Genomic DNA, 19,170 nt, shown 5'->3' with positions numbered 1-19,170 from the left:
CTGTTGCTTCCTTCAATGGGGGTGGGAGGGAGGAGAGGGGGTGAAGGGAGAAATGGATGGACAGAAAGGACAGGAAGACTTTGGAAGTAAGTTTTTTTTCTATAATAATTAAAATGTGTATTTTAGATAAGGGCGGTCTTTTGAAAAAATTATTTTAAAAACCATATGTCTGAAGATCCAAGCATTTAAGGCTAAAGATGATTGTGCATCTAAAAATCTATACAAGGATTTTTTAGAGATGTGATTTTATAATCTTCACCAACTCACTAATGAAATATTTTTAAAGCAAATTTTAAACAAAGGTCCTGTAGACTGACATGTTCTGAGTAAATATTACAGTCATGCACAACTGTTTTTGTCAGTACATTCAGAAACTGACAGTAGATACCTGGGGGTTGGCAAAGGCCTGTTTAAGGTCTTCATTACCCCTTGAATGGCTCTTTAACAGTTTCAGTGTTGTACTAATAGGTCTGGCAGGCTGGAGACTGTTTCTCTTTTAACTACTAGATCCCCTTCCCAGGAAGACTCAGAGCCTGCAGGAAGGGTCAGAACAGGGACAGGAAAACCAGTGGGGTGGACACTAAGACCCAGTGGTGCCCCAAATTTTCAGGTGCCCTACCCGGCTGCCTATGCCTGAGGACGGCCCCAGGCGCCCCCAACCACTTGCCGCCCTAAGCAACTGCCTAGTTCACCTAGTGGTTGCACCGGCCCTGTGTCTACCCCCTTAGGGCTGCCCTGTGATAGCACCTATCTCTGTAGCATATCCCAGGTAAATTAAATCCGCAGAACAGCTCCCATTTGTTTTCAGTGAGTTTCTCATCTGCATCTCTAAGTTAACATGTGGCTCCATTGTTTATATAAACTGACATCAACCATGTGTATTTACTATTCAGCTCTCTGACTTTATAACCATCCAAGGCATTAGCTTGTGTGCTCCTCTGGCTACTCTGTGGGCAGTTTCCAAATTCCTGGGCCTGGTAAGTAGCTTGTTTTCAGGCAAAGAGTATAACGTGAAGTAGACTAACAGCTGTAATATAGCAGTGAGGGACATGTCATAAAAGTCATGGCAGGCAAATGATGTATCGCATCTAGAAGAAGAGATTTGTCCCCTTCAGGTCACTTTTGTACATGCTGCCATTGGCTAGCTTCCTATTTTTAACCTTAGAAAAGAAACATAAGCAGTAAAAGCCCCAAGTCAGTAAGAGCATCCCTATACAGGAGAGTACTCAATTATTGTACTTTAGTCTCACTAAAGTCAATGGATCTTAAGTGTGTGCTTTTTGTGAATATCAGAGTAAAAAAAAAAAGTAACTTTAAATGAATGTTCCATAATCAGTGTTATATGGATTTTTTAAAAAAGAAAAGAAAATGATTGTGTGCTGATCATTTTAGAGGAGCCTAAACTAAGATACTTGCATGATTCAAAGTCATGGATGATGTTTTTGACATCTCTCTAATACTTAAAAAAAAAGTATATTGAGTGTCTTTAAGGGATACAGTGAAACTAATTAGTCCAAGGGAGGATAAGGTTCAACACATTGAGCCATGTAATGAGGATAAAAACACATTTGCAGATTTTTAATAATCTTAAAAAATACCTCTGGTGACTCACAGCTGCCAGGGTGCTCAAAAGAAGTGCTGAGTGTGGGCAGTATCAAATCTAGTGACGTTAATGGCTAGTTTAACTCACTCCATCGTACCACAATATGAAAATAAGAGCAGTCAAACAACGAATGTTTCACCCTCAATTGCCTTCAAGAATTTTTCATCTGTGTTTTCTTCTTCTCTCGGCTTTGTGATAGACTGAAATCAGCTGGTATTGCAAGTTCTATATGATGCGCTATCATTAGAGCCACCTTCAGCCTGGCGCTAATCACCCACAACTCACCAAGCAAATCAGCACCTCTCAGGATTTGGCCTCTTGAAACTTATTTTATACACCAAGGTTAATCCTCTGTGCAGTGGCTGGCCTGAGTAACCAGATCAGATGATGGGCAGGTATGTAGAGGACCAAGAGTGGAGGAATCCTGGCTCCTGACCCCAGGCCATGGAGCTGCTTCCTGGGGTGGAGGACAAAAGGATCCTTTCTCTCTCTCTCTATCCTCTAGCTCAGCCCATCCGTGTTCTGCCATTGTCCGTGCTGATGTGCAGGGGTCATTGTGGAGCTGAGCTCACTGCCACACAGTAGTGCACACATCCTGCACCGCCCACTCACAGCCAGCTCCACCCACCTTGCACAACAAATATGCCTTAGTTCCATTGCGTGGAGAGCTTCCATGGGCATGGAAGAACAGGCTGGATTTTAGTCCAATTGAATCGAAGGCAGGAACCTTTTCAATAAATGTGGTCTTGTGCTCACATACACAGGTGTAAGTCAGCAGTATCTCCACTGGAGAATGGAAATACAATGGGATAGAATCGGCGTGAGCAGATCAGCATCAGTCATGTGCTGCACACTACATAAGAGTGGCCCTACTGGGTCAGACCAAGGGTCCATCTAGCCCAGTATCCTGTCTTCTGACAATGGCCAATGCCAGGTGCCCCAGAGGGAATGAACAGAACAGATAATCATCAAGTGATCCATCCCCTGTCGCTCATTCCCAGCTACTGGCAAACAGAGGCTAGGGACACCATTCCTGCCCATCCTGGCTAATAGCCATTGATGGACCTATCCTCCATGAATTTATCTATTTCTTTTTTGAAGCCTGTTATGGTCTTGACCCTCTGGTAAGGAGTTCCACAGGTTGACTGTGCGATGTGTGAAGAAATACTTCCTTTTATTTGTTTTAAACCTGCTGCCTATTAATTTCATTTGGTGACCCCTAGTTCTTGTGTTATGAGAAGTAGTAAACAACACTTCCTTATCTACTTTCTCTATACCAGTCATGATTTTATAGAGCTCAATCATATCTCCCCTTAGCTGTCTCTTTTTCAAGCTGAAAAGTCACAGTCTTATTAATCTCTCCTCTTTGGAAGCTGTTCCATACCCTAATCATTTTTGTTGCCCTTTTCTGAACCTTTTCCAATTCCAATATATCTTTTTTGAGATGGAGCGACCACATCTGCACACAGTATTCAAGATGTGGGCCTACCATGGATTTATATAGAGGCAACATGATATTTTCTGTCCTATTATCTATCCCTTTCTTAATTATTCTCAGCATCCTGTTCGCTTTTTTGACTGCTGCTGCACATTGAGTGGATGTTTTCAGAGAACTATCCACAACGACTCCAAGATCTCTTTCTTGAGTGGTAACAGCTAATTTAGACCCCATCATTTTATATGTATAGTTGGGATTATGTTTTCCAATGTGCATTACTTTGCATTTATCAACATTAAAGGTCATCTGCCATTTTGTTGCCCAGTCACCCAGTTTTGAGAGATCCTTTTGTAGCTCTTTGCAATCTTAAAGATCTTTAGTAATTTTGTATCATCTGCAAATTTTGCTATCTCACTGTTTACCCCTTTTTCCAGATCATTTCTGAACATGATGAATAGGACTGGTCCCAGAACAGACCCCTGGGGGACACCACTATTTACGTCTCTCCATTCTGAAAACTGACCATTTATACCTACCCTTTGTTTCCTATCTTTCAACCAGCTACCAGTCCATGAGAGCACCTTCACTCTTATCCCATGGCAGCTTACTTTGAGGAAGAGCCGTTGGTGAGGGACCTTGTCAAAGGCTTTCTTAAAATCTAAATACACTATATCCACTGGATCCCCTTGGTCCACATGCTTGTTGACCCCCTCAAAGAATTCTAGTACATTGGTGAGGCATGATTTCCCTTTACTAAAACCATGTTGAATCTTCCTCAACAACTTATGTTCATCTATATATCTGACAATATTGTTCTTAATTATAGTTTCAACCAGTTTGCCCGGTACTGAAGTCAGGCTTACAGGCCTGTAGTTGCCAGGATCACCTCTGGAGCCCTTTAAAAAATTGGCGTCACATTAGCTATCCTCCAGTCACCGAGTACAGAAGCTGATTTAAATGAAAGGTTACAGACTACAGTTTGTAGTTCTGCAATTTCACATTTGAGTTCCTTCAGAACTCTTGGGTGAATACCATCTGGTCCTGGTGACTTATTCCTGTTTAATTTATCAATTTGCTCCAAAACCTCCTCTAATGATACCTCAATCTGGGACAGTTCATCAGATCTGTCACCTAAAAAGAATGGCTCAGGTTTGGGAATCTCCCTCACATCCTCAGCCATGAAGGCTGATGCAAAGAATTCATTTAGTTTCTCTGCAATGGCCTTATCGTCCTTGAGTGCTCCTTTAGCACCTCGATCGTCCAGCCTTATAAAATAGATGCATTAATTCTCCCATTGGTTTATACTTTACTCACCTCCCAGGTAATGACCAGCTCCGACTTGCTCCCTCCACCTCCACTGACGTTAGCCGGGGTGATTTCAGGAACTGTGTAAAAGAAATGTTATAGTAGGTAGCATGAAAAGCACAAGTGATTAATTTTGAAGCTAGACGTTTGATTCATTTTAAACAGAGAAAGAAAGAGGCACATGTAGCACTGGCATCTTGTGACTTTTCCCTTTTGGGACCATGAGCCTGACTATCAAAAGGAGAACAGGGAACAGACACTTCCACTTTTTTGTCAGTCAGATGGACAAAGAGCATGTCTAGTATCCATGTATCTAGTTGCTAATTGTTTTAAATATTTATTTTCCATATAACAAGGTCCATTTATTTTCACAATATTGATTCCTGCTTTTCAATTTAGAGCCAAAATCCTGCAGTCAGTAGGGATTTTTCCTGAGTTAAGACAGAGCAAGAACTACAAGATTGGACCCATAATGAACAGTCCTAGTGATAATTGCCTGGGGTGATATCTCCAACCCTGCTCCAAGACCTTTAGGGCAGGTGAAAGGGCCAGAGCAGCATAAAGGGGCTCGGAAAGCCCCTTGGCTATAAGGCTGCCTTTTAAGAATCTCCTCATGAGCACTAATTTAAAAGGTGTCAGGGAGTGTGGCTTGTCAGGAGCGAGAATATAGCCCATAGTGCTGCAGAGATTATGGGCAGTGCTGTGGCCCAGAGGACAATCCACAGAGGCTGCAGTAACTAAGGCTGGTTGAAATTTTTTTGACAAAAATAATTTCGGTTCGAAATGCCGTATTGTCTAACCCAAAATGGTTCATGGAAGCATATTGGTTTCAGTGAGAATTTCAAGAAAAAGCCACCCCAGAGTAGCCAAGAGCCTAGTGCTGAAGGTTGTCTCCTAGGATGTGGGAGACTCAGGTTCAAGTCTTCGTTCTGCCATATCCCAGGTGAGCGCTCTAACACCAGCCCATTGGCTATTCTGACATGCATGGACGGCTCTCTGTCTCTTGTGTTTTTTTGTGAAAAACATTTCAAAAGGTCTCATTTTTGTTCATCATCAAAATGAAAACAAACTTCAAAATTTTTTGCAACAACGGATTGATTTTTTCTGGCCAGCCCTCACCACAACTCTCACAGACGCCCCAGAGCTGTCTGAACATGGAGCGGACCAGGACCAAGAAGGCCTCAGGATGACTTAAAGCTACCTTAGAGTACGTCTTCACTACCTGCCGGATCGGTGGGTAGTAATCGATCTATCGGGGATCGATTTATCGCGTCTCATCTAGACGCGATAAATCGATCCCCGAACACGCTCCCCGTCGACTCCGGAACTCCACCAGAGCGAGAGGCAGAAGCGGAGTCGACGGGGGAGCCACGGCCATCGATCCCGTGCCGTGAGGACCCGAGGTAAATCGATCTAAGATACGTCGACTTCAGCTACACTATTCTCGTAGCTGAAGTTGCGTATCTTAGATCGATCCCCCCTCCCTAGTGTAGACCAGCCCTTAGTCTCTCCTCTGTCTCTGCGCTGCAAATTCTGTGCTCGGCCTCTTAAGCTACATCTACACTGCATACCACTAGCGGCAGTGTGTAGAGTTTGCGTAGCTACACACGACAGTAAAAAACAAGCTGACGCCACACTGTTATGTGTAGCTACAGTGAAAAGATCTGGTGGGGGGGTCGCCTTTCTCCAATGCTGGAGTCTTTCACTGAAGTGGGGACAGTCTCCAGCAGTGGGGAGCTGTCAGAGCCTTTCCTGGCTACCTTTCCCCCTGCCAGAGCCTTACCATGTTGCTAGAGCCTTTTCCTGTGACAGGGAAAGACTCTGGCAGTGGGTCATGACACTTCTGGGAAAGGCACTGCTTGGGTGTATACAGTGCTGTATAGATTACATACCCTAACCTAAGGAATCAGGTGTGTTTTTACTTGCCTAAGCAGTGCCTCAGTATATACTGCTATTCATACCCATGCTGGAAGGGTGTGAAATGTATGTACTCTACACTCCACCATAAGGAGTGTGAAGTGTAGATGTACCTGAGAGGAGTAGACCAGAAACTCACCTCTGATCTGTAGAAAAAAGTAATCATACTGTACTCTACTCTCTAGAGTGTTTCCTCCGCACAAATGTGGGACAACAGAGGGATTACTAGACTGGTTCACATCAGTGATCCATCGTATCTTCAGAGGAAGCTGAATTCACCTCTTCTCAAATGCCCTTTGTCAGCAGGGCTATAGAGGACATGGGGGAATTGGGGGAATTCTTCCCAGTCATGTACTTCTAGAAAGCATGGAATAAAGCCCATCTTGGGCCTCATTTTTTCTATTAATTCTATTCTACTCTATTTGTGTGTGCTCTTTGTGAATGTTATAAGATGAGGCAGAGGAGAAACTAGATAATATAACTGTCATATAGAAAATACTTCTTAACCTTGTTCCAAGTAACCTACTGCTTATGGCAAGGTGCTTTTTAAAAAAGACTTTATTGGGCTTCCTTTCTACTACTTACGAGCTTCTTCAGTTCTTCTTTTCTCTGAGGGTCTGCTTGGTTCCCCAATCCCAATGAGGTTGGCTGCAACTGCTCGGAATTCATATTCAACCCAAGGGTTTAATCCCACCACGGTTGCAGTGAATGTCTTGCCATCAATGATATCTGGAACTGAAATATACCCCCAAGTTAGGAGAGTGAGAGTTGGACGTTAAGAGCAATTACACATATTCAGTCATTGAAGAACAGTAGCCTCTTGATCTATGGGCAAAATCTTGAAACTATTAAACAATGGAAGATCACCCTGAGAGCAGAACGATTAAGGACTATGAATCTGGGCCCATAGTGTGTCTTCCCATTTTACTCCTTTGTCAATGCTTAGTATGGGGAAGCAAAGCACGCTGTATACAAACAATATGCAGGCATCAAGGAAATCTATGCTTTAGAAATTGACTTTTCATCCTCACAGAAATACCACAGTATCCTTATAGGGTCTCATTAAAAGACACAACTTAGGCCTGATCTACACACAGTTTTTGTACCATATGATTATTTTGTTTAGGTGGTTATTGGTTTAACTAATAGAGATATACTGGTACAAGCCCTAGTGTGGATTCAGTTACACAGGTAAGAAGGTGCCTTATAGCATTATAGCTTATTTCCCTTCCCATGCAGGAATAGGTATACTGGTATAAGCATATTTATATCAGTGCAACTATGTTCTCTGTTGTATAGTTTTAACTATATGGGATTGGTTAAAAAACAATACAACTTTCATGTGTAGAGAAGGCTTTCCATACATACTGTAGCATTCTGAACTTTTTGCTTACAACAGTTGAAACAATTTTTATAAATTGTGTCTTTCATAACAATTAGCTGAATCAAATGAACCATATTTAAGAATGAGCAAATATACAGTGGAGAAAGTAATTCCGCCAAAAGAGACGGTACTCCTGATGACACTGTCTGTCATCTGAAAGATGTCTTTACAGTGCCATAGTTGTCGTCATGGTTGTACATCACCAGCGTATAGGGTGACCAGATGTCCCGATTTTGGGGTCTTTTTCTTATATAGGCTCCTATTACCCCCACCTACTGTCCTGATTTTTCACACTTGCTGTCTGGTCACTGTACCAGTGTAGCAGTGTGTAATATTTGAAAGAATGGAATGAAACCTTTCCTCGAAAATACAATGCATAAAAACTGATGAGAAAAACTGGTTGAGTAATACCACAGCAAGGTTGGCAAATCATGAAAAGGATTAAGAAAGACCAAATGTATTGCTATTAGAGCTGGAAAGGAAGTGGTTTTCCCATTCCATGAAACTTTTTGAAATTTCAGCCATTTTTCCCATTCCATCCTGATACAAACCTGAGACCTTCTGAAGTTTTTCTGTGGAAAAATGGGAGAGACCCACCTCATAATAGCCAGGTGGTCAGGGCACTCATCTAGGACGTGGGAGACCCAGGGGAGAATTCCTGATTCAGACTAGGAACTTGAATCTGTGTCTTCCACATCTCAGGTAAGTGCCCTAAGCACCAGGCTATTGGCTATCCTGGAGCAGGTGACTGGTTGCATATGTCTGTTTCTCTCCCTCCCAGACCTGAGGAACCTTTCCTGACAAAAGTTTTATCTAAACAGGTAGGTTCCAGGAAAAAGTTTCAGTTTCACTGAATTGGCATTTTCAGACAAAAAGGGTTTTGGTGAAAAATTCCCAACCAGTTGTAATCACTGTGCTGGAAAATGAGTTATTCTGGCTGCATAGCTAACTTTACTCTTTCTGTACGTGTGTGTACTGATGGATCAGTTTTTACATGTACAGAATTCTTTCATGGCCAACTTTAGTTACTATTGAGTGCTGCATTTACCTGTGTTCACGGCTTGCCATCCCACAGAAAATGGGGTCCTTGCTTGAATTACATACATAGTAATGGGGCTGTGATTATCTGCTCCTGGCCTCCAGGATAACTGAGCTGTAGTGTCAGTGATTTCATCTATTGTCACGGCTTCAGGTGGGCCTGGTGGACCTGTGATAAAATACATACAAAACAGTTCAGCTCAAATAATTGAGATGACATAATATAGCATGTGAAGGAAGGAATGTTCTATTCTTCATTTAAGATTCAGTAACAGAAAGCTCAGATTTAGAACGGAATGGCTCTGTGGTTTTTGCCTCTAGCACCTAGACCTAGGAGCAGCCCTAGCTGTTTTGCCACCCAGGGTAAAAAATGTGCTTGGCACATACCCCCTTGCAGAGGTATGGCAAAAAAATCCCCCCCCCCCAAAAAAAACAAAAAACCCACAACAGCCAAACAACTGTCCAATCAGCAGAGCAAAACAAAGGCTGGCCAATCAGAGCAGAGCAAAAACAGCGGGCTAATCAGAGTGGAGCAAAAACAGCCTGTCAGAGGAGTGGGGAAAAGAAGCACCCAGTGGTGTGGTGGAGCCCCAAGGAAGTTGGTGCCCAGGGCTACTGCCCAGTTCGCCCAGCCCTAGAACCAGCCCTACCCAGATCTACCAGACCTTACTGGCAGACCAGCAGTGCAGCTCAGGGGCAGTGTAGCCCATCTAGAAGAGAATTGCTACAGTTGAAGTAGACTTTACAGCAGAGAATTTAATTAGAAAAACACATAAGAATGTGCTTAAGTGCTTTCTAGACAACTTAAACTCATGCTTAAATGATTTGCAGAATCAGGGCTTTAAAGCGATAGTGTATCTAGTTCAGTCACTTCACTGTAGTAATAATCCAATGCAATTAGTTTAATCCAATGCAATTTGTACAGATCTCTGTGCGAAACAGCTATTATCAGAAAGCATTCAATAGCAATGGCCTGAAAAGAATTAACCTAAAGTACCAAATATCCCAAAGAAGAAACACAAAAGTTTGGTCTCCTAATTCCAAGAAGTCAGACTCTTCCTCTTTACTAACTACTGAAGTTGTAAAATCGTTGCTTGATAACCACCTGGTTTCCTCTGGTGATAAAACAGACAACTTTCCTGAAAACTCAAGCCATGATTTGGATAGGTCTAGAGCAGGGGTCGGCAACCTATGGCACGCGTGCCGAAGGCGGCACGCGAGCTGATTTTCAGTGGCACTCACACTGCCTGGGTCCTGGCCACCGGTCTGGGGGGCTCTGCATTTTAATTTAATTTTAAATGAAGCTTCTTAAACATTTTAAAAACCTTATTTACTTTACATATAACAATAGTTTAGTTATATATTATAGACTTATAGAAAGAGACCTACTAAAAATGTTAAAATGTATTACTGCCACACAAAACCTTAAATTAGAGTGAATAAATGAAGACTCGGCACACCGCTTCCGAAAGGTTGCCGACCCCTGGTCTAGAGCGTAAGTGCACAAGCAAGGACAAAGACCCCAAACTTCTGATTTCCTTCTATAAAAAAGAAAGGCAGGAGCATGATACAGATAAAGACCTATTTAAAACCTGGTTAAGAGAAGGCTTTACTACAGCTGGTTGAAATTTTTACAAATTCAATGACATTTCAAAATTCTAAAATGAAAAATAAATACTACATTTTCACAATCCTCTTCCTTCTCACCCCCTCATTTTTGCCGACCGTAAGATTGGTGGATGTGTTTCAAATTTCAAAATTCCAAAGGAAAAAAAGTTCAAAAGTATTTTTTGCAAAATTTGGCAGAAATTGACTTATAAGATTTTCCAGTTTTTAAATCTAGATTATTTAGACCAACAATGCACTGATTCAGGCCTCTCACCTAGTACCTTATTCAAATACTCAATATAATATCACTTTAGATTACCTGCTGTAAGACTTGCTTCTTTTGCAACCAGCCTGGTCAAGTGTCTTACAGATTAGACAACAACCCCCCCCCCCCCCCCAAATAAAACAAATTTTGAAGCAACTGCTGTGATACTTTTTACTTCCAAGACTCTGGGAGAGTACAGTTCTCCTTAGACAAGATAGTTTGATAATATCTTAGAAGTTCTTCAATGTTCTACTAATTACACCCACTGAAAACTAGAGACACAGCTGGAAAAGGGCGAGAAGAGAAAATGAAATTAAGATACGGATCCACCCTCACTTCAGCAATGTGTGCCTGTTTTAGCTGCCAGCATGCACAGTCAAGAAACACTATCATTACATGGCTTCAGAATGAGTGGAACTCTAAGCCTGTGATGGGTGGCTTATTTGTTATTTATACAATTCCACAGGAATGTTTGTTCAGTATTATCTTGTCAGTTTTTCTTGTTTTGTATCCTCTGACATAAATTCTAATTTATTTGAATTCTAGATGTGAATAACACACCATATCTAATCTGTGTTATTAATTTAACCTACCTAATTTGAATGGCTATATTGTACATTTATTAAAACTTTTTTCTATGCATTTAACAACACACTTTTATGGCATGTATCGCCTTTCTCCATGCCTATCCCCACAGTATCTTAGTGGCTCTGTCCACAGGAACAATTTTTGTGTGCCCCAGTAAAGGGGGAGGGGGAAGAACAGAAAAATCTATCTTATGTTTTTATACTCTCATGATCACAGTATCTGAGTGTCTTGCTTGAAAATTGGTAGCTATAAGTCCTTAGTAGACTTCATGGGGTCTCTGGCTCACCTCCTTTTTGGGGCTCAAACTATGGTTTGGTGTTTTTTGTTTTGTTTGTTATGGGTTTTTATATTTTATTTTTATTTTTGGGAGGCATAGGAGGGTGTCTGTGTGGTGTCATTCTGCCTATTATGCAAAGGCAAAAAATATGAACAAAATGTCAGTGTAGTAGGGTGACCAGATGTCCCGATTTTATAGGGACAGTCCCAATATTTGGGGCTTTGTCTTATATAGGCTCCTATTACCCCCCAGACGGTCCCGATTTTTCACACTTGCTGTCTGGTCACCCTACAGTGTAGTGAGAAGGAAACTCATCTAGACAAAGCACAGACCATGAGAGCATTCAAGGAGGACTTGAAAGAGCCATCATTCTTGCCCAGGCAGGGCTGCTGTCGTTTTGGGAGGTAGCCTCTCCAGCATGAGTATGGAAAGGCAGAAAGTAACAGAGCCATGATCCTCCTGCTGTTCCTCTGTTATGAGAGCATAGACCAGACCCTTGCAAAGGATGGCTCCCCTCTTCTGGAAGACGTTGGATCTTTAACAGCATGAGGTCTTGCAGGTCTTGAACGGGCCACAGGTCCCCAGGTAGTGCCCAGACTACAGTGGCCATCAGGCAGCTCGCTGGAACTGAAGAAGACGACTAGCAGAGCTTTAGCTCACTCTGGGCTCCGCCCACAAAATATCCTGATTGGAGCAGATGTCTGGCCCCACAGATTGGCTCAGATGCACAACTTAAGCCATCAGGAGGCCCAGGAAGTTATCTGGGCAAGTAGGTGAATCCCTGGCTGGCTGCCACTTTGGACCCTGCCTAGTTCCTGTCCTCCTTATCCCAGATCTTCCTCTGCTCCCAATTCCTATTTTCATACCTCAGTCCAGCTTCCTGCTCTTTTGCTCTACCTATTGTAGTAAGATGAGGCCCTGAAACATAAAACCTTGTATCAGAGGCCCGGTATGAGGCCTGAGGCTTGAACTAAAGTAATGGTCAAGACTTTGCAAACATAAAGCAAAGTTAAGCTGTGAGCCAGAGGCAGGCCCTGCTCACAAAATTTGGCAAGAAGAAGGCTGCTAACTGGACATATACACATATCTAAAGGGTATCAAGTCCTAATAGGATAAACAGGTGCCAGGCTGGCACCAGAACAGTCCAGCATGAACACATTCCACAGAGATAATGAGGAACAGGCCGATTGATCCTAAAAGACAGGGTCAAAAGGATAATATGATGGATAGACTTGTTTGTTCGAACTAACATGTACCAGGAGAGAGGCAGCACCCCAACATGCAGAGGGGTTGTACCTTGATGTGTCAGGAGTGATGTGTAACTTGTTTGTACCTGTGTATAAGAATGCATCCCTGAGTGGATGTCTCTGTCTGGCCTGGGGGCAGTGGTAAATCCCGCCACTGACTGAGCCGGTCCATTGTCAGGGAGCACATACATACTAGCAGAACTATAGACATCTGATCCGGGGAGCTAGAGACTGTATTTCGTTTGGCAATAAACCTGGGCGGGTGCCTTTGTACCTTATCAGAGTCTGTGGTCTTTGGCAGTTCACTCGGGGTCTGCTGTGTCAGCTATCTGCGCAGAGCCGGGGCAGCACACAGGGGGAACACATGTACATAGCCGACTGTTATCATCATTGAACAGAGCAGAGCACCACACCGGTGATGTCTGACAACATTGGTGGCCCCAACGGCTGATCTGGTGAGTAAGCGAGCTGTCCGCTGTAGGAATCGCAATCTAACATCACAGAAAACCACGAGCTAGGGAACCCCCTTAACCCCTCGATGCAAATCCCCCCAGAGTTTAAAAAATATAATGGGGAAGAAACATGTAATGTCATTTTAAAGGCTAGAGCAGAGACTGTAACCTTAAAGTGTAAAATATTGCAAACTATAACCATGGCTATTAAGTGATTAAAACAGCATGCCACAAAATTGGCGGGGCAAGTAACAGTAACAAAGAAAGAGTTAAAAGAATCAAAAGAAGCTACACAGATCTGGAATGCTCCCACCCCCCTTGCAGGGTGGCAAGCAGCCCAGAGACAACCAGCACAGGAACAGAATAAAACATTGGAAACAGCTGCAAGGAACCTACAAAAAAAACATGTGCCATCCCCTGTTATAAATATTGGTGGCAAAGAGCAGGCTTTAGGTAGCTACCCTGTGCCTGAAGAATGGGGACAGAAGTGGAAAAAGGTAGCCCTAGTAAAATTAAAAGATGGGGTCCACTGCAGTGCAACCACCACCTTATGATAAAAGCCAGGTTCTGGTAAAACCTAACCCGGGACCTAGACTGGTGCTTGTCAGAACGGGGCAAGTAAGTGCACAAATGGAAAAAGTAGCACACAATACTTTCACTGAATTGGTAAATCAAATGAAGGAAAAAATGGAACAGTTCACAGTGCACATTACAAGACAGGAGCTGCGACTCAATTGCAGGGGAGTGAATAAAAAGGTATTTCAAAGTCAAAAACTAAAATTTAGCAGGTTAACACCTAGAATTGATGCATTAACATATGGAGTTGCCCCAAAACAGTTAACTGCAGGAAAAAAGGGCACTACTGCAATCTGTTTGGCATGCAGACAAAAGCAACAGACACTGGGGGGACAAATTCAGGTTTTACAAGAGCAGATAATTACCCCCACTCTCATCTCAGAGCCAGGATTAAAACCCAGGTGTGGTTTCCCAACTGCTTTGACCCACGGAACCACACTCCACACTCAGCTAAAAATATAACCTCCTTTCTCAAATATTTTTACATACCAGTATGTTTTCTTTTATATCCTTTATCAGTTGTAACTTGCTGCTACTGCCTGGACCTTAAGAGTTAATCTCTCTTGGCTCAAGTCTCACTACCTTCCTAGGTAGCTTTTCAACCCCCCACACTCCTTTTTCCCTGCCTCTCCTCACTTCAACTCTTTCTCTGTGTTAAAAGTTATAGGTTTTACAAAAACCTCCAAAAGATGAAGCAATTGAAAACAGAACAAAACAAGAAACAAAAAGAAAATAAGGTAAAAACTTTATTTTAAATAAATCCAGTAAATTAATTATTTTAACCCTTCAGGAATGCAACAGCTGGAATTATTCCTAACTTTCTTGAAGATATGGTTGCCAAGCCACAGAAATGCACACTCTGCTTCTAATCCTAACCACTCACTAATATTGGAAACATGGGCTTTTCTTATTTCTATATAGCACAGTTTTAAAATAATGTTAAATATAAAGTAATGCAAAATTCCTTGTTACCAAATTAATACAATACATTTGGCAAATATTAATATATTTTTATCAATTTTTGTTAAAAGTTTTAAATAAGGTAATATTTAATGTTTAACTCTTTTTATTTTTTATTTTTGTTTGCCTTATTTTGTATGCTTATGAATAGAATTCTGGTGCCATTTGTTTTTAATTGTAAGTTTGTCCTGTATGTCATGTGTGTTGTCCTCTGTTGTATGTGTCATGTGACTATTTCTTATTATTTTTATTTTGTTGCAACAAAAGTCAATTTTATACCCTTTTGAAAGCATATGTATATGTGGTACCACACTGTTTTAAGATCATGGATGGGGTATAAACATAGTATTATTAACAGCAATTTTTTTGTGCAAAGCTCAAAAAGGTTTCAGTTACAAATATGTGTATATTTCTGCCTCAAAAAATAATGCAATTGCAAACAAAAATAATTCTCTTTTATTAATCAAAGTTTTGTTTTGTTTTTTAAGGTTTTTTTATTTGTTATTCAAAGGAAAAATGTAAGGGGAAACCTCAACATTAAGGTAAAGATAATATTAACAAAATGTCAATTTCTTGTTTGGGTTTTTATTAACTTGTTTGCACTTTTAAATATAATTATAAGAATGTGATAGCAAAAATGTTTAAAAATAACAATTTACGCATAAAGCTAACCAAACAATTTCAACAGGTTTCCACGTTTTCAATAGGTTTCCACCTTTGGCTCCCAAACACAACAAAGCATCATGAAAGTTTAATACTGTCAAAGTATTTGCATGGCCCTCTATTTAAAATTTATTTTGGTTTAATTTTATAGTTGGTTTAATTTTATACACTTTTCTTTTGTTATGTTATGTTAATGGAAAGCAGTGGTGTTAAAGTTTGTGCTTGTAAACAGTTAACAAGAGTGAAATTGGTATCACAAGCAAATTAACTCTAAAAAGCTTGGTAACAATTATGTTATTGACACTTTTGCTAACACAGAATGTTCATCAGGAAAAAAAGCAATACACCTTCTCACAGAAGATTTGAGCATTTAATTTAGCAGTTAAGCATTACATTTAGTATAAAATATTAGTAATGCGCCTCAAATGAAAATGAATATCTATACAACAATTGCAAAAGTATAGCTTGTGTTATAAAAAGCTCGGTCCCTATTACATTGTTCTTATTACATTGTAAACAAACTAAGTTAAACTGTGTATTAATTTTGGGTTACTGAAAACAAAAACAAAAAAGGAAAACAAACAAAAAACTTCACTATGTTAACTAACAAAAGTTGTTTAAGTTGCATCCCACAGACCAAAGACACCGGAAAATATCAGTATACAGTGAAGAAACTCCCAAGCATCAAGAAAAGAAAAATGAAGTGCTTTATAAATAAGAGACTGGTCAAATACACCTCTATCTACCATATATGGACAATTAAGTTAACAATCAGCTAAAAACCACTAGCTGGACCAGGATAAACTGTCATTTAATTTCAACTTGGTTATTGTGTAAAAACAACTGTATTATTGCTGTACTGCTGTATTATCGTTGTACTGCTGTATTATTGCTATACAACATTTACAATGTGCATAACTTTGCTAAACTGTTTAACCAACACACAGGTAAAAATCAACAAATGAATGGCAGCAATCAACATGAAGGCAAGGAAAAAACAAATTGGCAAAGAAATTAAGTTACACAGTAACTACAAATTGGGTAAACAAATTCCATGTTAGTACCCATCATAATTTGGATTACTGACACTGCATCCTAACTAAGGCACATGTTATTCAAAACAACCTTGCTTAGTGTCTGGATACCAATATTCCAAAAGCTCTTACTACATCCTGACACAGCAATATTTGATAAATTGGCTACTGTCCATTTCCATATCTGGAAAACAACATCCATAAACACAGCTGGATCTACGTCAACTACTGGTGTATCATGGGGCAATGCAATCCCTGGAACAGAAAAGTTAGCCATTCCTGTTTCCTGCCCAGCAAAGCTTACCAGAGGGTGACAACCAGCAGTAAGGTGACCCATAACATGAATGCACAGTACCGGGTAGTAATTAATGACAAGGCACTTATATATAAAGGCCTCATTTGTAGTGTCACTACTCCAAATTTCTATTTTACTTATATACATAATACTGTGGAACACTCTATAACAATGCCCATCCCAGTATTTCAAAACACTCAGCCTATTACTAATGATGATACAGGTGATAACTGCAATTGCCCTAATAGGAGTGTATTTCTATCTGTGTCACCAAGTAAAAGGGCCAGAGTACAACACCAGACTGGAAAAACATGGTTACGCTTGGATATAAGGCGGTGTCATATGTACACATACATACTATACATATATACCCATATACGCTACAAATATATACACCATATCCATATTATTCATATATATTCATTATTTGGGAGTGCCTCTAACTCTCAATCAATACTACATTCCTCAGTCATGGTCCCAGGCCTAACATTCCAAGGCCCACCATAAGGCACTAAAAAATAATTGGATAATAAAATCTGTCTATCAGTCGTACGAGGGAATGTGCAGACTAAAAAGACAAGTGGGGTATGAGTGTATGGATGGTAAAATGAGGTAACCACATAACAGTGTTTAGCCCACTGAGTTATCTGTAGTCCATGCATTATGCTTTTCTGGGACGATGGGTAAACATCCTCCCCATAAAAAGACAAAAAGTGGGGGAATGTAGTAAGATAGGCCCTGAAACATAAACCCTTGCTATCAGAGGCCCGGTATGATACCTGAGGCCTGAATTAAAGTAATGGTCAAGACTTTGATAAAGCAAAGTTAAGCTGTGAGCCAGAGGCAGGCCCTGCTCACAAAAGTTGGCAAGAAGAAGGCTACTAATTGGATGTATACACATATCTAAAGGGTATCAAGTCCTAATAGGATAAACAGGTACCAGGCTGGCACCAGAACAGTCCAGCATGAACACATTCCACAGAGATAATGAGGAACAGGCTGACCCATCCTAAAGACAGGGTCAAAAGGATAATATGATGGATAGACTTGTTTGTTCGAACCAACATGTACCAGGAGAGAGGCAGCACCCCAACACGCAGAGGGGTTGTACCTTGATGTGTCAGGAGTGATGTGTAACTTGTTTTTACTTGTGTATAAGAATGCATCCCTGAGTGAATGTCTTTGTCTGGCCTAGGGGGCAGTGGTAAATCCCGCCACTGACTGAGCCGGTCCATTGTCAAGGGGCACATATGAACTAGCAGAACGACAGACATCTGATCCGGGGAGCTAGAGACTGTATTTCGTTTGGCAATAAACCTGGGCAGGTGACTTCGTATCTTATCAGAGTCTGTGGTCTTTGGCGGTTCTCTCAGGATCTACTGTGTCAGCTATCTGCGCAGAGCCGGGGCAGCACACAGAGGGAACACATGCACGTAGCCGACTGTTATCATCATTGAACAGAGCAGAGCACCACATTGGTGGCATCTGACAACACCTATGACTCTGATTCTGGCTTCAACCCTTGGCTTGACTCTTGCCCCAGGTTCCTGACTGTGACCTCTAGGTTTGACCACCCAGGCCTCGGTCATCACAAACAGCTTCCTCTGTGGTGGTGTGACTCCACATCGACCTCTAGTAAGTAGAGCTAGGCAAATAATTGATTTGTCAGTTTGGTGGGAGTTCAAGAAATAAAATCCAAAATATTTTCGTTTGGGTTGAACTGAATCAGAAATATTTTGGTGAATAAAAAGAAAGTCTGTTTCAGACTATGGATTTGAACCCACATCCCAAGTGTGTGCCCTAACCACTGGGCTAATGGTTGTCAGGTGGGGAATAACATCACCACCTCCTTCTCCTTCTCTGTCTGTTTTGTGACTAGCCAAAACTATACCAATAGTTTATGAATAGTTACAGGTCAAGCTGAAACTGCTTTTTTTTCGGTCAAATAATCTATTAGTCTGAGAATCTTTCCCCAGCTCTACTAGTAAGGACGGCCCTTAGTATGCCTCACAATGGTGCAATAGTTATTATTCAGCCTAATAATGGTTATGGAAGCTGAGGACATAAATGACTACTCATAAGGGTCAGTGGCAGAACCAAAAGTGAAGCTTGGGAGCTATGGCTCCTGGTCGCACACCCTAATGTTTTGACAATACATTTATCCGCCTTTGTGGCATGCATAAACCCTTATCAATAAGTTACTTGCTTTCTGTTTCCTCACCCATCCTGACACAGAAAGTTCCCATAGTTTCCCTGGCCCTTTTTCCCCCTCCATGTATGTTTGAATGATTTCTTTATTTTGGTAAGATCGGTACAATTAGCAACAAAAATGGCCCTGCTTTTCAGTTGAGGAGGCAGAATCAACAAGAGTGTGCGTAGTCGCCATGGGACAACAATTTTGTCAGAAAAGTTTCAGACTGGTGTTTTTTGTGGTGGCAAGGTCACTATTTCTGATATCATTGTGGTCATTTTGTTGTAAGAATCATGTTCTTGTTGACTGATTACAGAGCTGGTTTATGG

General features: G+C 41.2%; 1 protein-coding gene and 1 long non-coding RNA gene across 25 annotated transcripts in view; one reads left to right on the top strand and one right to left on the bottom strand.

Annotated features, from left to right (window-relative positions):
* The window catches only part of CNTN4 (contactin 4), a 657,650-nt gene that overhangs the window by 11,163 nt on the left and 627,317 nt on the right, over window positions 1-19,170 (bottom strand). For all 24 annotated transcript variants that reach the window (XM_065550819.1, XM_065550814.1, XM_042849912.2 and 21 more), the window contains 3 exons: window positions 8,696-8,854; window positions 6,849-6,998; window positions 4,356-4,426 (listed from right to left, as the gene is read on the bottom strand). In XM_065550819.1, the coding sequence (XP_065406891.1) occupies window positions 4,356-4,426; window positions 6,849-6,998; window positions 8,696-8,854 (380 nt within the window). The remainder of the gene's footprint in view (window positions 1-4,355; window positions 4,427-6,848; window positions 6,999-8,695; window positions 8,855-19,170) is intronic.
* On the top strand, window positions 12,986-17,991 carry LOC122173668 (uncharacterized). The gene is made up of 4 exons (XR_010589024.1): window positions 12,986-13,125; window positions 14,360-14,435; window positions 15,147-15,200; window positions 15,347-17,991. It is a non-coding gene; the product is annotated as an uncharacterized LOC122173668 (long non-coding RNA).

The sequence above is a fragment of the Chrysemys picta genome, chromosome 7, assembly GCF_011386835.1.
Source record: "Chrysemys picta bellii isolate R12L10 chromosome 7, ASM1138683v2, whole genome shotgun sequence".
NCBI lineage: Eukaryota > Metazoa > Chordata > Testudines > Emydidae > Chrysemys > Chrysemys picta.
The sequence above is the reverse complement of the archived record's forward strand: the minus strand, read 5'-3'. Positions and strand labels throughout refer to the sequence as shown.